Source organism: Camelus dromedarius, chromosome 15, assembly GCF_036321535.1.
Source record: "Camelus dromedarius isolate mCamDro1 chromosome 15, mCamDro1.pat, whole genome shotgun sequence".
Taxonomy (NCBI): Eukaryota; Metazoa; Chordata; class Mammalia; order Artiodactyla; family Camelidae; genus Camelus; species Camelus dromedarius.
Window position 1 is genome coordinate 42672354 of NC_087450.1, and position 16159 is coordinate 42688512.

At 36.1% G+C, this 16159-nt stretch overlaps 1 protein-coding gene across 4 annotated transcripts in view; it reads right to left on the bottom strand.

The window, feature by feature from the left end:
• The window catches only part of LCLAT1 (lysocardiolipin acyltransferase 1), a 162849-nt gene that overhangs the window by 88818 nt on the left and 57872 nt on the right, over positions 1–16159 (bottom strand). For all 4 annotated transcript variants that reach the window (XM_010987760.3, XM_064494633.1, XM_064494635.1 and 1 more), the window contains exons 2-3: positions 10383–10551; positions 3541–3739 (exon numbers count right to left, since the gene is read on the bottom strand). In XM_010987760.3, coding sequence (XP_010986062.1) covers positions 3541–3739; positions 10383–10547 — 364 coding nt within the window. In that variant the 5' untranslated portion in view covers positions 10548–10551. The remainder of the gene's footprint in view (positions 1–3540; positions 3740–10382; positions 10552–16159) is intronic.

Consider the following 16159-nt stretch of genomic DNA (forward strand, 5'->3'; position numbering starts at 1 on the left):
TTTGTTTGCTACTGTCCCACTAAACCCATGAACACAAGTCCACTGGCTACAAGAGCCAATCATCAAGGGATATGTTCTCTGGGTGACAGCTACAAAAGCCAGAGTGCCAGACAAGTATACAAGCTCCTTTCTCAGAGACACTGGTGACCAGGGGTGGACCAGAGAGTAAGTGAAAAGATATGCCCACCCTATCCTCCAAGGTCTCTGAAGAGGATTACAGTCCCTTAGGTGTATGTTTAATTAGAAGCCTGCCCCTTGGGCCACAGCCAGGAAGATAAGCAAATAGGCCTCTTTCACAGAAAAACTGGTACTTTTCAGTCAGCTGCTTTTGCACTGGGTCCTGGAGTACAGCCAGGTGAGTGCACAAGAGCCCTTTAAAAACTATTTCTCAGTTTAGTGTATAGCCTATGGGTCTCATGGACACAAACCCCATTGGCTTTCCAAGCTTGATGTTTGGAAGGCTCATGTCTCAGGTGCAGGTGTTAAAAATTGGGGTGCTAGATGTGGGGTTTTCAAAACCTTCACTCCTGAGGGAGAAGCTCAGAGTTGTCAGATTCCTCCAATTGCCCTGTGTTCCTGGCTGTACCTGTCCAGAACAGTTTTTGTCTGGCTGAACTGCTGGGAAGGAAGAGGAAAGGAGTGTGCATTGCTTCAAATACTGCAGATTCTCACTGTTCTTTATGAATCTTGGCAAATTTTTCCTGAATATATGTTTCTTCATTTGCTATATGTCTGCAGGACCATTTCTAGACACTAGATGACTATGATTTCAGAATTTTCACTAGTTTCACTGGGGAGTAGATTTACAGAGCTCCTCCTACTGTCAAGCTGGATGTGCCTCTCAGTTCACTTTTTATGGCCAAGATGTTTTCTTGATTATTGTTTTAAATATTACCCTTGGAATATTTTAGGTTACTTTGTTTTGACTGGCTTCATTAAAGGTTCAAATTATATAGATGTTAGACCTCCTTTGATTATCTTCCATTTCAACTACTATTTCTCTGACAATTTTTTTTCTTCTTCTTCTTCCTTTCCATTCTGTTTTCCTATAATGCTCTTTATTAAATTTTCACTTTACTCTACTTCCTCTTGGGCATCTTATAATTTACTCATTTCTCATGTAATTTTTTCTTTTTTTTCTTTTTGGCTTGAATTCAATTGACTCCTATTACATTTCTTGTTTTTTTGTCCATCACTATTCTTTGTATTTCTCACTCAAAAGTGTTTTTATGCTTATTTGATGATAGTTCATTCAGTTTAGAGTGTTTACAGTGTAAGCTTTTGTTTTTTCAGTTCAGTCCACTACTTAAGTTTCTTTTATGGATCTAAAATCCTTTTATGGTTACTGGGTTTTAATGGATTAATTCGGGGTTGGGGGGGAAGGTGGGAGTGAGCAAAAATTGTTTTTTCTTGCTTCCCTTTTTATTCCTGCAGGCTTTTGAATTTCCTTGTTTTCCTTCACTGTCACACTTCTAAGGGGAGCTATCCCTTTTCTGTATATCTCATTCTCCCTCAGAAGCAATGCTTCTCTGATGCTGCCACTTCAGGTCCCATTGTCTTTCTAATCAATTCCCTATACATTGTGCTGTGAACTACTATGTCCTGACCTGTGTTCAGCATTTTGGCATTTAGCAATAGGCTTTAATCTTTCTGGGGATGCTTCTGTTTGTGCTTCTTCTTCTCATCTGTCCATGGCCCTCTACTCTTAAGCCTCTCTTCTCTCTGGGAACCCACAGGTCTGCAATGGTGGGAAGACAGAAGAACTCTTTTGGACCTTATTTCTCTGCTTAATATTATAACCTTCTAATTGCTTTCTTTGTCTCCTAGTCATGCTGAAGAGATGAGTGATATGTGGTTTTATTTCTTCTGATTATTGATTGGATGATTTTTTTTTTTAAGAATGAGGAAACCCAGGGAGTTGCCACTGTCCTCCAAAAACCTTTGTAAGAAGGCTTTTAAATATGGATTAAATCCCTTTATTAGACACAAGGTTTTAATTTTCTTCTTCGCTTCCACTGTTGTCAGGTTTTGTCAGTTGTATTTTTCTGAATGTAATTTGTTGATTTCATACATATTTTCTTTTGTTTAATTTCATATATATTTTCAAGCTCATTCACATAATGTTCTTAATATTCTTTTACTAACTTTTATGTAGAATCAGGAATAATAACTAAGATTATCATTCTTGATCAGTCTTTTTAAAATACTGACAAAACCTGTGACATTTCTCCCACCAAAGGTGAAGTCTATGCTCCCTCCCCTAGAATTTTTGAGAACGGTGACTTCTTCCACCAATAATGTCCTCTGGTTGTGGTGCTATATGAATTCTGGGGCTAAGTTATAAAATGCCTTGTGGTTTCTTGGTGGTTCTATGGGGATGTCTGCTCCAGGGAAAGTCAGCTGCCATTTTAAGAAATCTGACTATCCTGAGACCACAATACTGTAAAAGTGGCAAAAAGAAAGACAACACTATAAGCATGAAGGCAACTAAAACACAAACACACCATGCTTCTTACTAGTCTATCCTGAGGACAATGCATGCACTTTGCCTTCACAAATCCTGAACATTTTCAGTACACTGACAGAAACACGGTTTAGAGGGCAAAGAATTCAAATAAGAAATATTACACAGGAAACTACAGAAGTGTAGATGTAAATGGATGAGGCTGTCAGTATAGTGGGTGCCTCACATACTCATATGTGAATAACTAGTTTTGAATATATTTTTAGTCTGTTACCACTACTTCACATTAAGAAGTGTAGAGCAATTAAGATTTAACATGCAATGCAGAAGTATCCCTATCACCACTCAGTGAATGTGTTGCATTCTTAACTGTGAAAAGCAACATTTCTAGGAATGTTAATATTATAGTATACAACAAGTACAGTGAAAAGACTTTAAAAAAAAAAAAAAGGATGGATTAGGTAAGTTCAGAAAACATCAGCACCTACTATAATGCCTGGAACCAATGGGTAATCAATTAATATTTATCAGATGAATGTGAATCAGTTCCATACAAGTACCTCATCAGCCCAGATGAGTTTCTGGGTCTAAATTACCACAAGCATGACTTGCAATAAAAAGTTACAGGGAACTATATTCAGTATCTTGTAGTAACCTATAATGAAAAAGAATATGAAAACAAATATATGTATATGTATGACTGAAACATGCTGTACACATTGTAAACTGACTATACTTTAATTTAAAAAAAGGCATTTAACCTTAGGTGAGGACAGGGGGCAGCTACTGAACTATCCATTCATATCCTTCAAATTTTTGGTCCCTCTGGAACCATATCTACTTCCTTAAGAATAGTTTATTCTCTTTCAACGTTAACATATTTTTTTGAAACATCTAATCTGTTATGACTCCCTAAGGAAAAAAGATACTGCTGATTATTTTTAGGCTAGGGAGGAGAAAAGGAATGGCTGTGATACTTAAGTGGAGTTTAGTAAGTAATTCTGTAGTTCTAAAGTGAGTAAGTACATCACCTATGACATACGTGAACAACTGAAAATAACTTGTGAATAACCTACCAAATCCAGGAACACTTTTGAGACTGGCTTTGAGGCAAATTTTCTCTAATCTGAGGTAGCTATATCTCATCAGGCAACTCCACAGGAACATCCAGTCCATTCTTGTCCGATGATTCATGATAATGACACTTCTTTCTCCCGGAACAAATGCATCACCTGTTATAATCACTTTTACACCAAACATGGTTTCCAGTAATGCCTAAGGAAAAAACAATATAGATACATAACAATTTAAAGTTATGATTTCCTATAGGTAAATTTTATCATGTCCTATAAATAAATCTACTTTCTAATAAGTCAAAACATAGTGTTTCCCATTATTCTTGCTTCTATAATAAAAAATCAGGAAAAGAAGTTAACCTGGAAAAGTATAAAGGCACTGTTTCTCTTGTCAGTTTTACTAATTTAAGTTTCTGGTACTTTCCTAACTTAAAAATGCTAACTTTCATTGAAATCTTCAATATAGATTATTAAAACAAAAAAAAGTGCAAAAGGCATACAAGATTCCACTGTATATTTTGTAACGTCATAGATACATAAGATTACTTTTTTAAATAAAAAGGATAGTCGAGAAATTTAACACTGAATCTAGGGCTGAGGGAACAGAAAGTCAAAATTTTCATTTTAGACCTTTGTGGACTGTTCAAAAAAAAAAACAAATACACTTATCTGTTTATTTTTTAAAATATACAAAGAATAACTAGATGTTTACTAAAGTGCGGGAGCCCCAGTACCTACAAGAGTGCTTGACGTAGAAGATGCTCAAATATTTGTTGAATTTGCTTAATTAACTTTTCTGGTGGCCAGGCATATAATATATATAAAATATTCTGAAGTATATAACAGACTAAAAGTTCTTGAAAGAACAATAACTGATAGTAAGAATCCCTGATTACTGATTTTAATGCCCATTTAAATTTTTTGATAATTTACAAGTAACAAATTTACTAGTTAATATATGACTACAGGAGAGAAAACTGGTCCAAGGCAGATAAAAGATAAGAAAATCAAAGGTTCCCTTTGGCAGTATCATGAAAACTTTGATCAAATGTAGCAAATAAACTGTGGTATAGTCTGACAATGGAATATGATACAACAATAAAAATAAATGAACTATGGGTATCTACAGCAACATGGATGACATACAAGCATAATACTGAGAGAAACAAAAGAAATAAGAATATATACATTAAAATTAGGAGAGTTCCCTTTTCTCCACACCCTCTCCAGCATTTATCATTTGTGGACTCTTGAATGATGGCCATTCTGACTGGCGTGAGGTGATACCTCGTCATAGTTTTAATTTGCATTTCTAGCGCAACTGAGCATCTTTTCATGTGCCTATTGGCCCTATGTATGCCTTCACTGGAGAAATGTTTGTTTAGGTCTGCCCAGTTTTGGACTGGGTTGTTTGCCTTTTGGTTATTAAGTTGTATGAACTGTCTATATAAGCTGGAAATTAAGCCCTTGTCAGTCTCATCTTTTACATCTATTTTCCCCCATTCCATAGGCTGTCTTTTTGTTTTGCATATGCAAAAAGCTTATAAGTTTAATTAGATCCCATTTATTTTTGCTTTTATTTCTATTGCTTGTGTAGAATGCCCTAGGAGAACATTGCTAAGATTTATGTCAGAGACTGTTTTCTTCTAAGAGGTTTAAAAAGTCTTGTCTTATGTTTAAGTCTTCAAGACATTCTGAGTTTATTTTTGTGTATGGTCTGAATGTTCTGACTTCACTGATTTACATGCAGCTGTCTAGTTTTCCCAACACCATTTGCTGAAAAGACTGTCTTTACTCCATTGTATGTTCTTGTCTCCTTTGTCAAAGATTAATTGACCAAAAGTTTGTGGGTTTGTTTCTGGGCTCGCTATTCTGTTCCATTGGTCCATATGCCTGTTTTTGTACTGTTTTGATTACTGTTGGTCTCTAGTATTATCTGAAGTCTGGGAGGGTTATTCCTCCAGGGTCATTCTTTTTCTTCAGTATTGCTTTGGCAATTCTGGGTATTTTTTGATTCCATATAAATTTTAGGATTATTTGTTCTAGTTCTGTGAAAAATGTCCTGGGTAATTTGATAGGGATTGTATTAAATTTCTAGATTGCTTTGGGTAGTATGGCCATTTTAACAATGTTAATTCTTTCAACCCAAGAGCATAGAATATCTTTCCTTTTCTTTAAGTCATCTTTAATTTCCTTAATGTTTTGTAGTTTTCTGCATATAAGCCTTTCACTTCCTTGGTCAGATCGATTCCTAAGTATTTTATTTTTTTGGATGCAATTTTAAAAGAGATTGTTTTACTTTTCTGATATTTCATTGTTAGTGTAAAGAAATGCCACTGATTTCTCTATGTTAATCTTGTATTCTGCTACCTTGCCGAATTCTTTTATCAGCTCTAGTAGTTTTTGTGTGGAGGCTTCAGGGTTTTCTATATATACTATCATGTCAGCCACATACAAGGACAATTTTACCTGGAACCCTCCTATACCTTGGTGTAGAGCTTGGTGCAGCTGTTATAGAAAACAGTATGGCGATTCTTCAAAAGACTAAAAATAGACTTACCATATGATCCAGCAACCCCACTCCTGGGCATATATCCAGACGGAACCTTAATTCAAAAAGATACATGCACTGCAGTGTTCACAGCAGCACTATTTACAATAGTCAAGACATGGAAACAACCTAAATGTCCATCAACAGATGACTGGATAAAGAAGCTGTGGTGTAGTTATACAATGGAATACTACTGAGCCATTAAAAAAGAATAAAATGCCATTTGCAGTAACATGGATGGACCTGGAGATTGTCATTCTAAGTGAAGTAAGCCAGAAAGAGAAAGAAAAATACCATATGATATCACTTATATGTGGAATCTTAAAAAAGAGAAAGAAAAATACCATATGATATCACTTATATGTGGAATCTTAAAAAAAAGAAAAAAAAAACAAATGAACTTACTTACAAAACAGAAACAGACTCACAGACATTGAAAACAAACTTATGGTTATGGGGGTCAGGGGAAAGGATAAATTAAGAGTTCAAGGTTTGCAGACACTAATATATATATATATATAAAATAGATGAACAAGTTTATACCATATAGCACGAGGGACTATATTCAATATCTTGTAGTAACTTAAGGTAAAAAAAAAGAACATGAAAACAAATATATGTATGTTCATGTATGATGGAAGCATTATGCTGTACACCAGAAATTGGCACATTATAAATTGACTATACTTCAATAAATATATATATATATATATATAAACTAAAAAAATATATAAATGTACATTAAGTGTCCACATTTAAAACTTTCTAAAACAGACAGTAGTTAAGATATTCTGGGGGTAAATACATATAGGTAGTAAAATTATAAAGACCAGCAAGGCAATAACTAACTTACAAGTCAGGTTAGTGGCTCTTCTACTAAATAGGAGGGTGTTGTGATTGAGAAGCTAGGTGGCTTGCTGGCTGAAATATCTGAAGTATTACAGAGTATTAACATATTAACAGAGTAAAACATGATCATTTGGGCTAAAGTAGCTACAAAATGCCTGTGGTTTTCATCAAATTTTCAAAAGTGTCCATGACCACTCATAATTATAACCCCTTCTCCAAAGTCTGGGAAGTTAAGTTCCAATACAGAAGAGACTTCATGATGGAGAGGATCACGGAGGAGTCCACTAAACTTGGACCCGCAGCAAGAAATACAAGTATAAAGGGCCATCACCTACCAAAATGAATCAGTGAATTATGTGTCTTGGCCCAGACGATATGTCTGAAGTCACTATCCAATGTGACATCAGCCCCACTCTGCATTCCAACTATGATATATACTCAAAATCCGAAAAAAATTAAAACACAGGATGCCCTTTCTTTAACTAGCAGAAAGAGCAAGTTGACTACTAATTGTGCATTGTACTATAGAATAAAAATCTTAAGCCTATGAATCCCAAACCTCAACTCTAACCTTGCATGTGCAATTTCTCATACATGTTTCCTATGGATCCCAAAATAATCTTCAGCTTTTCATTGAAGAAAATGTCAAAATAATGAAATCCCAGGCTGTTTTGTTTGTCCAGGATAAACATATCACAAGGTATGTCTTCCCTGCCATCCAGCACTGTATCAGCACTGTGCCTGAAAAGTTACATACAACCTTCTGGGCAGCCTGGTTGGTCCATCCATCTGTCCGTCCTTCCTTCCTCCCTACTTCCCCCTTGAAAATTTCACAGGGAAGTACCTACAACAGACCAGCACCTATCAGTAAGTCCAGCTTAGCCAGTTTTTTCTGAATGGTGGACCAATTTCTCTAACTGACCATCAGATGAAGTGACTGGTTTGCATATTGTTTTCAACACAAGAATCATATTCAGCACCAGACCACTCACATCTCAAACATTCCTTCTTATGTCTCCACTCACCCCTCATCCATGCTAGTACAGGCAAATGAAGTATACGATAAACAGATGTATGACATAATTCTGCTATAATAGTATTGGTACTAGTAGAATCAGCTACTATAAAATCCAGCATTTCTACCAGAATAATAGATTTCAATTGTGTACGTGGCTGTGCAGAAAGGACTATACTTCCCAGATTCTATTACAGCTTTTAGCTGTTCTCATTAATGGGGTGAGCAAGAGAGATTAGGTGCAACTTGTAATTCACTGGTCTAAAGGAAAAGTGCTGGCTCTGCCCTTCCTTCCGTCTCCACTTCCTGCTGACTAGGGCAAAAAAGTGGTGGTGAACAGTGGCTCATACAGAAGAGGTTATTATGCCAGGCTGGGTGGGAAGAATCTGAGTCCTTGAATGACATCAGGGAGCAGAGCTATCCTGCCAACCTGGACCTGAGAGTGAAGCAAGTTCTACCTTATTTAAGCCACTATGTTTAGAATTTTCTTTGATAATGCAGTTTAGCCTACCCCCTAAAACTTACATAGTAGCAAACACTTACTGCTTACTTTGCAAAGGGTGTATTCATGATCTCATCTAGTCATCACAATAACTCTCTGAGGTAGGTGGTGTTACAACTCCTTTTTTACAGATGAAGAGAAGTTTAGAGAAGTTAAATAGCTTAGCCAGGTTCAAATGACTTAGAAGGTGGTAAGGCCAACAGTGAAACCAAATGTCTGTCTCTAATATCTCTACCAATAAGCACCCTGCTTATATGATTCTCCAAACAAATTATACTGATTGGACACTGGAAAGCATAACATTTGCAATGATTTCCACCAATGTGGTATCTCAAAAAGTTCTCAAAACTTTTAAGGTTTTGGTAGAGAGATTCAGCCAAAAACATGTGCTTCATAAGCAAAAATTATAAACTATATAAATTTTATGATATTAAAGAAAAGTAGAGCAGCAACCTATAACTTATAAAAGAAAATCATTTACCTCTAAATGTTTGGCTTTAGTATCAGACATACACTGCTGAATCTGGAATGGATCTCCAAAGATCATCTACTCCAATTTCCTTATTTTACAGATGATGAAATAAAAACCTTTAAAAAAGTTACATAAGTGATTTGAAAATTTATAATGTTCGATACAAAGTGTCTCTGGTTTTATAAAGGCTGTAAATGGAATTAATTAACATCTAGACAATTTGTAGATGACTTTTTAGAAATAGCTACTTGTGATGGTTGATTTTGTGTGAACTAAACAATATGCTTATTTTACTTAATATATATGATATTTCATGGAGAAATGCTTTGTAAATAGGCAAGTGATACTGATTAAAGCAACACTACAAAATGAATATTTTATATTAAATCATATGTTTGAGGGCTGCAACAATACTTTAAAGATGATTTAAAAATCTAACTCTTAAAAAGTCATGGCCCAGCAAGTCAACCTCTGCCCGCTAGCAAAGGAAGTAGTCTTTCAGTCCAATGAAAGCCAGAAAAGAAACCAGTCAAGCTGTGCAAATCTACAACTAGGAAAAGACAGTGTAGGTAAAAAACTACTATCTCCACAAGGACAGCGGTCATATCCGTCCTGATGATCATTACATCCTAGAAGAAAGCTAGGATGGTGGACACTTAATAAGTAATCGCTCAATGAATGTACAGGATCCTGCTGCTACTTTTTCAACAAACACAAGTTACAAAACAAGTCATTCTTCTGTTAAGAAAAAGAAATTCTGCCGAAAAGAATAAGGCAGATCCATACTGATAATGTAGGAATTGTACAAATACTCAGTGCAAAGTATTTCTTGCCAACTTTCCTCTTCCACTACAAGGGAATCATCACACTAATGAAACTGATTTTATTACAAGTTGTCAGTTTCTCAGATTTTTTTTTCCCATGGCCTGAAAGAACTCCAAACCTTCTTTTGAAACAATCATGAGGTGCCTCAGGTAAAAAAGTGCCAGGTGACTCTGACCAATCCTTGAAGGTTTTCCTATCACCTAAGGCTTTAATGGCAGCAGACAAACTGGGTTTACTCTTAATTCTGCTTAAATAGTTTGCTTAAATGTGTGAACTTGGGCAAATTATTAAACTTTTCAAAGCTTCTATTTCATCTTCTGTAAAGTGGGGTAATGGTGACACGTGAAATGAAGCCATCCTCTTAACGCACTTAGTACAATATCTGCCACATAAGTGGTCAACAGCTATGATCACAATTATCCTTGGGTTTTTACTTCGATTTTCTCTTTTAACAAAACCTCCTAATTCTTCTCCTTATGTCTGAATTAAATATGCTACACTATACCACAGATATTTATATACCGGTATGCTACAGTCCCTTCTAATTTGACTAATCTGACTCTGACAAAATAAAAATCAATAGGCGAGGCCACCCTGGTAAGGTCTCCTTCTCTGGTGTGTAACTTACCACGGGTAGCGTGAGCCAGGTTGCCACAATGCGGTTGTTGATCCAGCGATACCAAGACGGGTTTATAAACATCAAAGGTAAAAAGGGACCCAGCATGAAAATGCTTCCAAAAAAGCTTCCCCAAAATAGAGTAAGTATAAAGTAAATCCCTCTCCATGACACCATGATTCTGAAAGACACAAAAAAAGGATATATTTTGTTACTATACATAGAACTGCCTAAATTCAATTTCAGAATGATACATATAATAATCTTTTCTTAAAGGGGCAACAAAAATGGCTCTGATAAAAGGATACGAGCTTGAATACTATAGCAGTAACCCTCTTACATGTCCTACCAGTCTACCAAGTTGTCAGTACATTAGAAATGGATGCTTTCAACAGAGTAAATGACCTCAAAAAAAAAAAAAAAGCTGTTTAGTTTAAGAAGCCTTTGATTTTTTTCTGGTTATTAGTATTAACATAAAACTGTATATTTTTTTCCAAGATGTTATCCAACACAAAATTTTTAAATATTACAGAGTTTTTTTTTTTTAAATCTCTTACTATAAAAAGTAGGCTTAATGGAGTAAGAATTGCAGAACAGCTTCCTAAGGGTGACTATGCCTAAAAGTGATGGCACTTTTACAGAGTGCACTAAAAAAATTTTTTTAATCTAGAAATATTAATTCTTTACATTAGAATCTAAAAGTAGTATCTTTGGGCAATTGGTCTTAAACTGACTTCTGCTTAACCTTTTAGCTCATAAAGAGCCAGACTCCACACTCACTTCCCTAAATTATTTGCCAAAGGATTACTTTTGAGAATCCTTATAACCAGATGAACATAATATTGATGTTTTAAAATAAACTATTGGAAACAGTCTAAAATGAATATCTGATTTTACAACCTAAACTATATTAGAGCAAAAATATAGTTTGCCTGAAGACAATAACTGTTGGAAAACATTAAAACCATGAAAATAATAATGGCCTTAAAATTTATTTATTAAAAAAAGTTATCTTAAAAATCAAGACCTCTGATTATTTGAAAAGAATCACGACAGGAAAAAGAAGTAAAATTTCAAATGTCATGACAGTGTTACGTACAAAATCCTTCAAGGTACAAATAGAACAAATATCTACTAAGAACTGGCTTTCTACTAACCTCTAGATCTGAACTTCTAAGAAATGGGTTGAGGGGAGTGAGGGTGGAGAAAAAGACCACTGGAAAACAGTGGCCAGTATGCTCACACACAAGGCCCAGGATCGTCCGTATTCCTACACACCCTTGGCTTTGCTTTCTCTGAGGCTCAGCTCCTCCTCTTTGCATTAAAAGATACTATAGGCAGCTTCTCTCCAGTCTAACTTAAAGCATTTAATAATAGTAATAATAATAGAAGCTTCTAAATTCAGTATCCTCAACCCTTACTTCTTTTCATAACCCCCAACCCCTGCAATGCTGCTACTCTGTTTGAAACCACCCCCTCATCCCCAGAACTACCTTTTAAAAATCTGTTTCTGCCAATTAGCCATGAGCTAGTTCTCCATTTAGATACTCACCCCTGAACTCCCTAAAGGGCTGCACTACACACTGTTTCCATGTACAACTACCTCCTCATCAAAGGCTCTGACACGCGTCTTCCTCATTTGACATCGTTAAAAGAAACAAAAATTATAATTGAAGGAGCTTAGATATAATCTAATAAAATTTTTGAATTTACAGTGATGAAGCTGAGGACCAGACGAGTTAAGCTGACTTTCCTAAATCCACATAACCAGTTAGTAGCATCAAATCTTCTTTGCCTTTTGCTCCTCCCAGTATATACCATGCTACCTCTCTCCTGTAAAGGATGTGGGAATCAGAGAACTGAGTCAACGTTTAAACATGTATTTAAACATAAACTTAGATATAAAGAGATCATGAATACACTGGGATTTCTCAGACCAATTCTAATCCAAAATTACTTTTCCATTCTACTCTTATTTCCTCCCTAACCTCTCAATTATTTGTTCAATGATTCAGTAAACATACAGAGAGATTCCTACTGTGTGTCAGGCACAGTGCTGGTCATTTGGAGATACAACAGTGACTATGACAGACATACCAAGCTCTCACAAACCGAATGGTCTCTCCATCTCCTCCTTATGAACTCTGCATGTAATCTAGCCCTATTCTTTCTCTTCTTCCAAGTCTCAAGGATTTGATAGAAAACTTAGTTAAGAATTATATGAGCTACACATTTATTTAGAATAGTTAAAATTAAAAAAAAAAAAAAACTGACAAAGCCAAGTCCTGGTAAGGATGCAGACCAATCAGACATCACATACACTGCAGGTGGGAATGCAAAATGGTATGGCCATGATAGAAAACAGCTTTACAGTTTCTTAAAATGTTAAATGTACAATTACCATATAACCCAGCAATCCCCACTACTGCATATCCAGGACAAATTAAAAACTTACGTTGACACATAAACCTGTACACAACTGTTTAGAGCAGCATTATTCATAAGTGCAAAAAACTGGAAACAACCCAAATGTCAAGTCAGGGGGTGAGTCGATAAACACATGCTTTTGTATCCAGAGAACTGAATCCTACTCAGCAATGTAAAGACAAATGACTGATACATACAACATCTGGGGTTAATCTCAAACACATTATGCTGAATGAAGGAACCAAGGCTCAAAAGGTATGATTTCTTTTTAACTGTATGATTTCATTCATATGACATTCCGGAAGAGGAAAATCTGTAAGAAGGGAAACAGGTCAGTTGTTGCCAAAGGTGACGGGTAGGGAGAGGGTTTGACTGGGAAGGCACAGCACAAGGGAAGTTTTAGGGGTTGAGGAAACAGTTCTTATTTCCTGATCGCAGTGCTGGTTATACGGCTGTGCATTTTATTTTTACTGATCTTTTACTGTATGTAGATTAAGAATTAAATTAAGAAGATTATGCTATAGGAGATAAAATCTGATAGAATATTCATTAAGCTTTTATGATGTGGGGAATTCTACATGTCTGGATTATTTCAATTATAATAATATCTAAAATATGTCAAACTTTTAGAATACGCCAGGCACTGTTTCATATATTTTAAACATGTGAACTTGTTTAACACTCACAATTAACCCTGGTGTAGATATTTTCATTACCCTACATTTCATATGTAAGGATATTGAGGCACAAAGTGGTTAAAAAACATGCTCAAGATTATACAGCTAGTAAATGGCAGAGCTGGGATTTGAATCCGAGTAATTACGGCGTCAGAGCATGTGTTCAGTCTAAAATGTTACACTGTTTTTTTCAAATATATTGCTTCTGTAATTAAACATACACACTTTAAAATAAGCAATATATAAAATCAAGATGTCACAAATCTAAACCAATTTTTAATACCTCATGCAAAAATTACTCTGAATGTTAGAGAAGTTCACAGAAACTTAGCAAATCTAGTGTCCCTAGTACTTGACATATAGCACACAAAAACTTGGGGAGAGCCAGGGATAGGAGTTGCCAGCTTTTGCTGGCAGAAAGTCTGGCTAAATAACTGGTAAATTAAACATCTAATCTTTTAAATCCTTTAAAATAAAAAATAAAGGCCACATCATTGAAAAGTAATTACAAACACTGTAATTTAATATTTTTTGTGCATTCTTTGTATAATACTGATAGCATTCTCAAAAAAAGAAAAGTCATCTGGAAAAGAAATAACCATAGTTTTAAAATGGCATATCCATTTTATTGCCAAATACAGAGATATAGAACCAAACTGTAGATCTTCTTGAAAAGCTATGCCTACTGCACTATCCCAGGAGCGTTTTCCCTGAATACCGCTTTCCTTCTGGTGAGTTAGTAAGGTCTCTTACCCCACTAACTTTTAGCTCATAATCTCATTCTGATGCTTGCCTGGGCTGTCTAGCCACCTGCACTTCAAGTGACTGCAATGCCAAGCAAAGGCAGGAACCGAAACAGAGCCCACCTGGACTTCCTCCTCAGCTGCATATATTATTCCTGGAGTATGACAGTGTGGGAGGACACTCCCTGACAAGGATTAATGGAATCTATTAGGGATACTTACAGTTCCTTGCTCAGGAAGGAAAGATGTTTTACTGCATAAAATTTCGTTAATATTTGAATTGTTACATGAATTAACTATTACCGCTCTTACAGTCTAGTAGGGAAGCTAACTATGCTAAGAAATTATTGCAATCTGGTGTGATACATGCTACGACAGAGGTGCGAAGGGGTGTTCAGGATAGATGAAAGTAAGGCAAGATGAGCTCTGCTAAAAGGGATTAAAGAAGGCACTAGACTCTTAGAAGATGAGAGATTGAGAGAGGGGAGAGATTAGTCCAGGCAGTAGAACAAAATATGCAGAGTCACAGAAACTTGAAACAGCGTGGCTTAAACAAGGAACTATAACTCATTACCTACTAATGAGATACAGAGTATACATCGGGGAGCTGCAAGAAGTCAGAAAGACATAGGTCCTAGGGACAAAGTGCACACAGTCCAGGCCAGGATAGCAAGAGTACCACCAGCAGCGTGTCACCATGGGTACATGACTCATGTTTTAGGATAAATGTTAAAAGTGACATGGTGCCTGTAAGCCTAGACCCAATAAAACCAACCTGTATATTGACTAAGCGTCTTAAGAGGAAAGAGCTTCTCTGCTCTTTGCGTGGGACTGCTGGCAAAAATCCAACCAGATATCAGAGAAGTCTGTGAGCCAGGAGCATCTGATCCAGCTCCACCACTCAACAGTCTGATGATCAAGACGTCACTGAACCAGGATGCTCACAGGTGAGGAACTACCTTTTGAGCACCTAATATTTGCCACATTACAGAAGGCTCTTGGTATTTACATATTTAACACCTACAGATGCAAATTTATGAACAACCCAAAGGTTCATGACATATAAGTAATCTATAATTTTGCTGAAACTCAATGCTGGAATTTGAATACTGCAAGGCTACTGTCAAAAACCAAATCATTTAGGTAGTAATAATCTGACCAACTATCCAGTAACCTAACCTCAATGGGTCTTTAGTCTGTTTTACTTACCTCATATGCATCATGGTGCATGCGTCCAATTTGCAAATTGGAGGTTTTAAAAAGACCTTGCTATAAACCTTGATAATGTCAAATGTGTCCTAAAATCAGCACTTGAAAAACATTCTCATCCACTTCAAACAAAAGCCTCAAAAATAAGATATTAGTTATATCAGTGGTATTTACTGGTGAAGAAATATGGGACTTGTTCTCTTTTCTTTGGGGGGAGGTTAATTAGGTTTATTTATTTATTATTGTTATTTTTAATTTACCTGACGTATGACCTTGTGCATGCTAGGCATCTACTCTACCACTGAGCTGTATATACCCTCACTCCCCCCTGGGACTTGTTCTCTTAATGAAAAGTGTCTACACTGTTTATACTGAGATAGGTGAGGTAACAAATCTATTATCCTCCCCATTCCCCTATTCCAAAAGAGCCTATTACCAGGGGCATTCCCAGAGAATGCAGAGGAGAGTTCAAAACTAGGACCAGTAAAAAATTTAAAAACCAAAAAGTAAATAATGAGTAATAAAAGTAACATAGTTAAGCATATTGTTTAAGACACTGTCTTCTCTGGAGAAGGTAAAGCTGAGTTTCTGGACTAGGGGATACACAGCTGAGGGCAGTCACTGCTCTAAGAACAGTGGGATTAAGTAACCATATACCTACTGAATCCTGAATCCTCACTGGGTGCTCAGATGGCTGCAGCAAGATTTTTCAGTCCTAGTCCAGTGCTCTCCA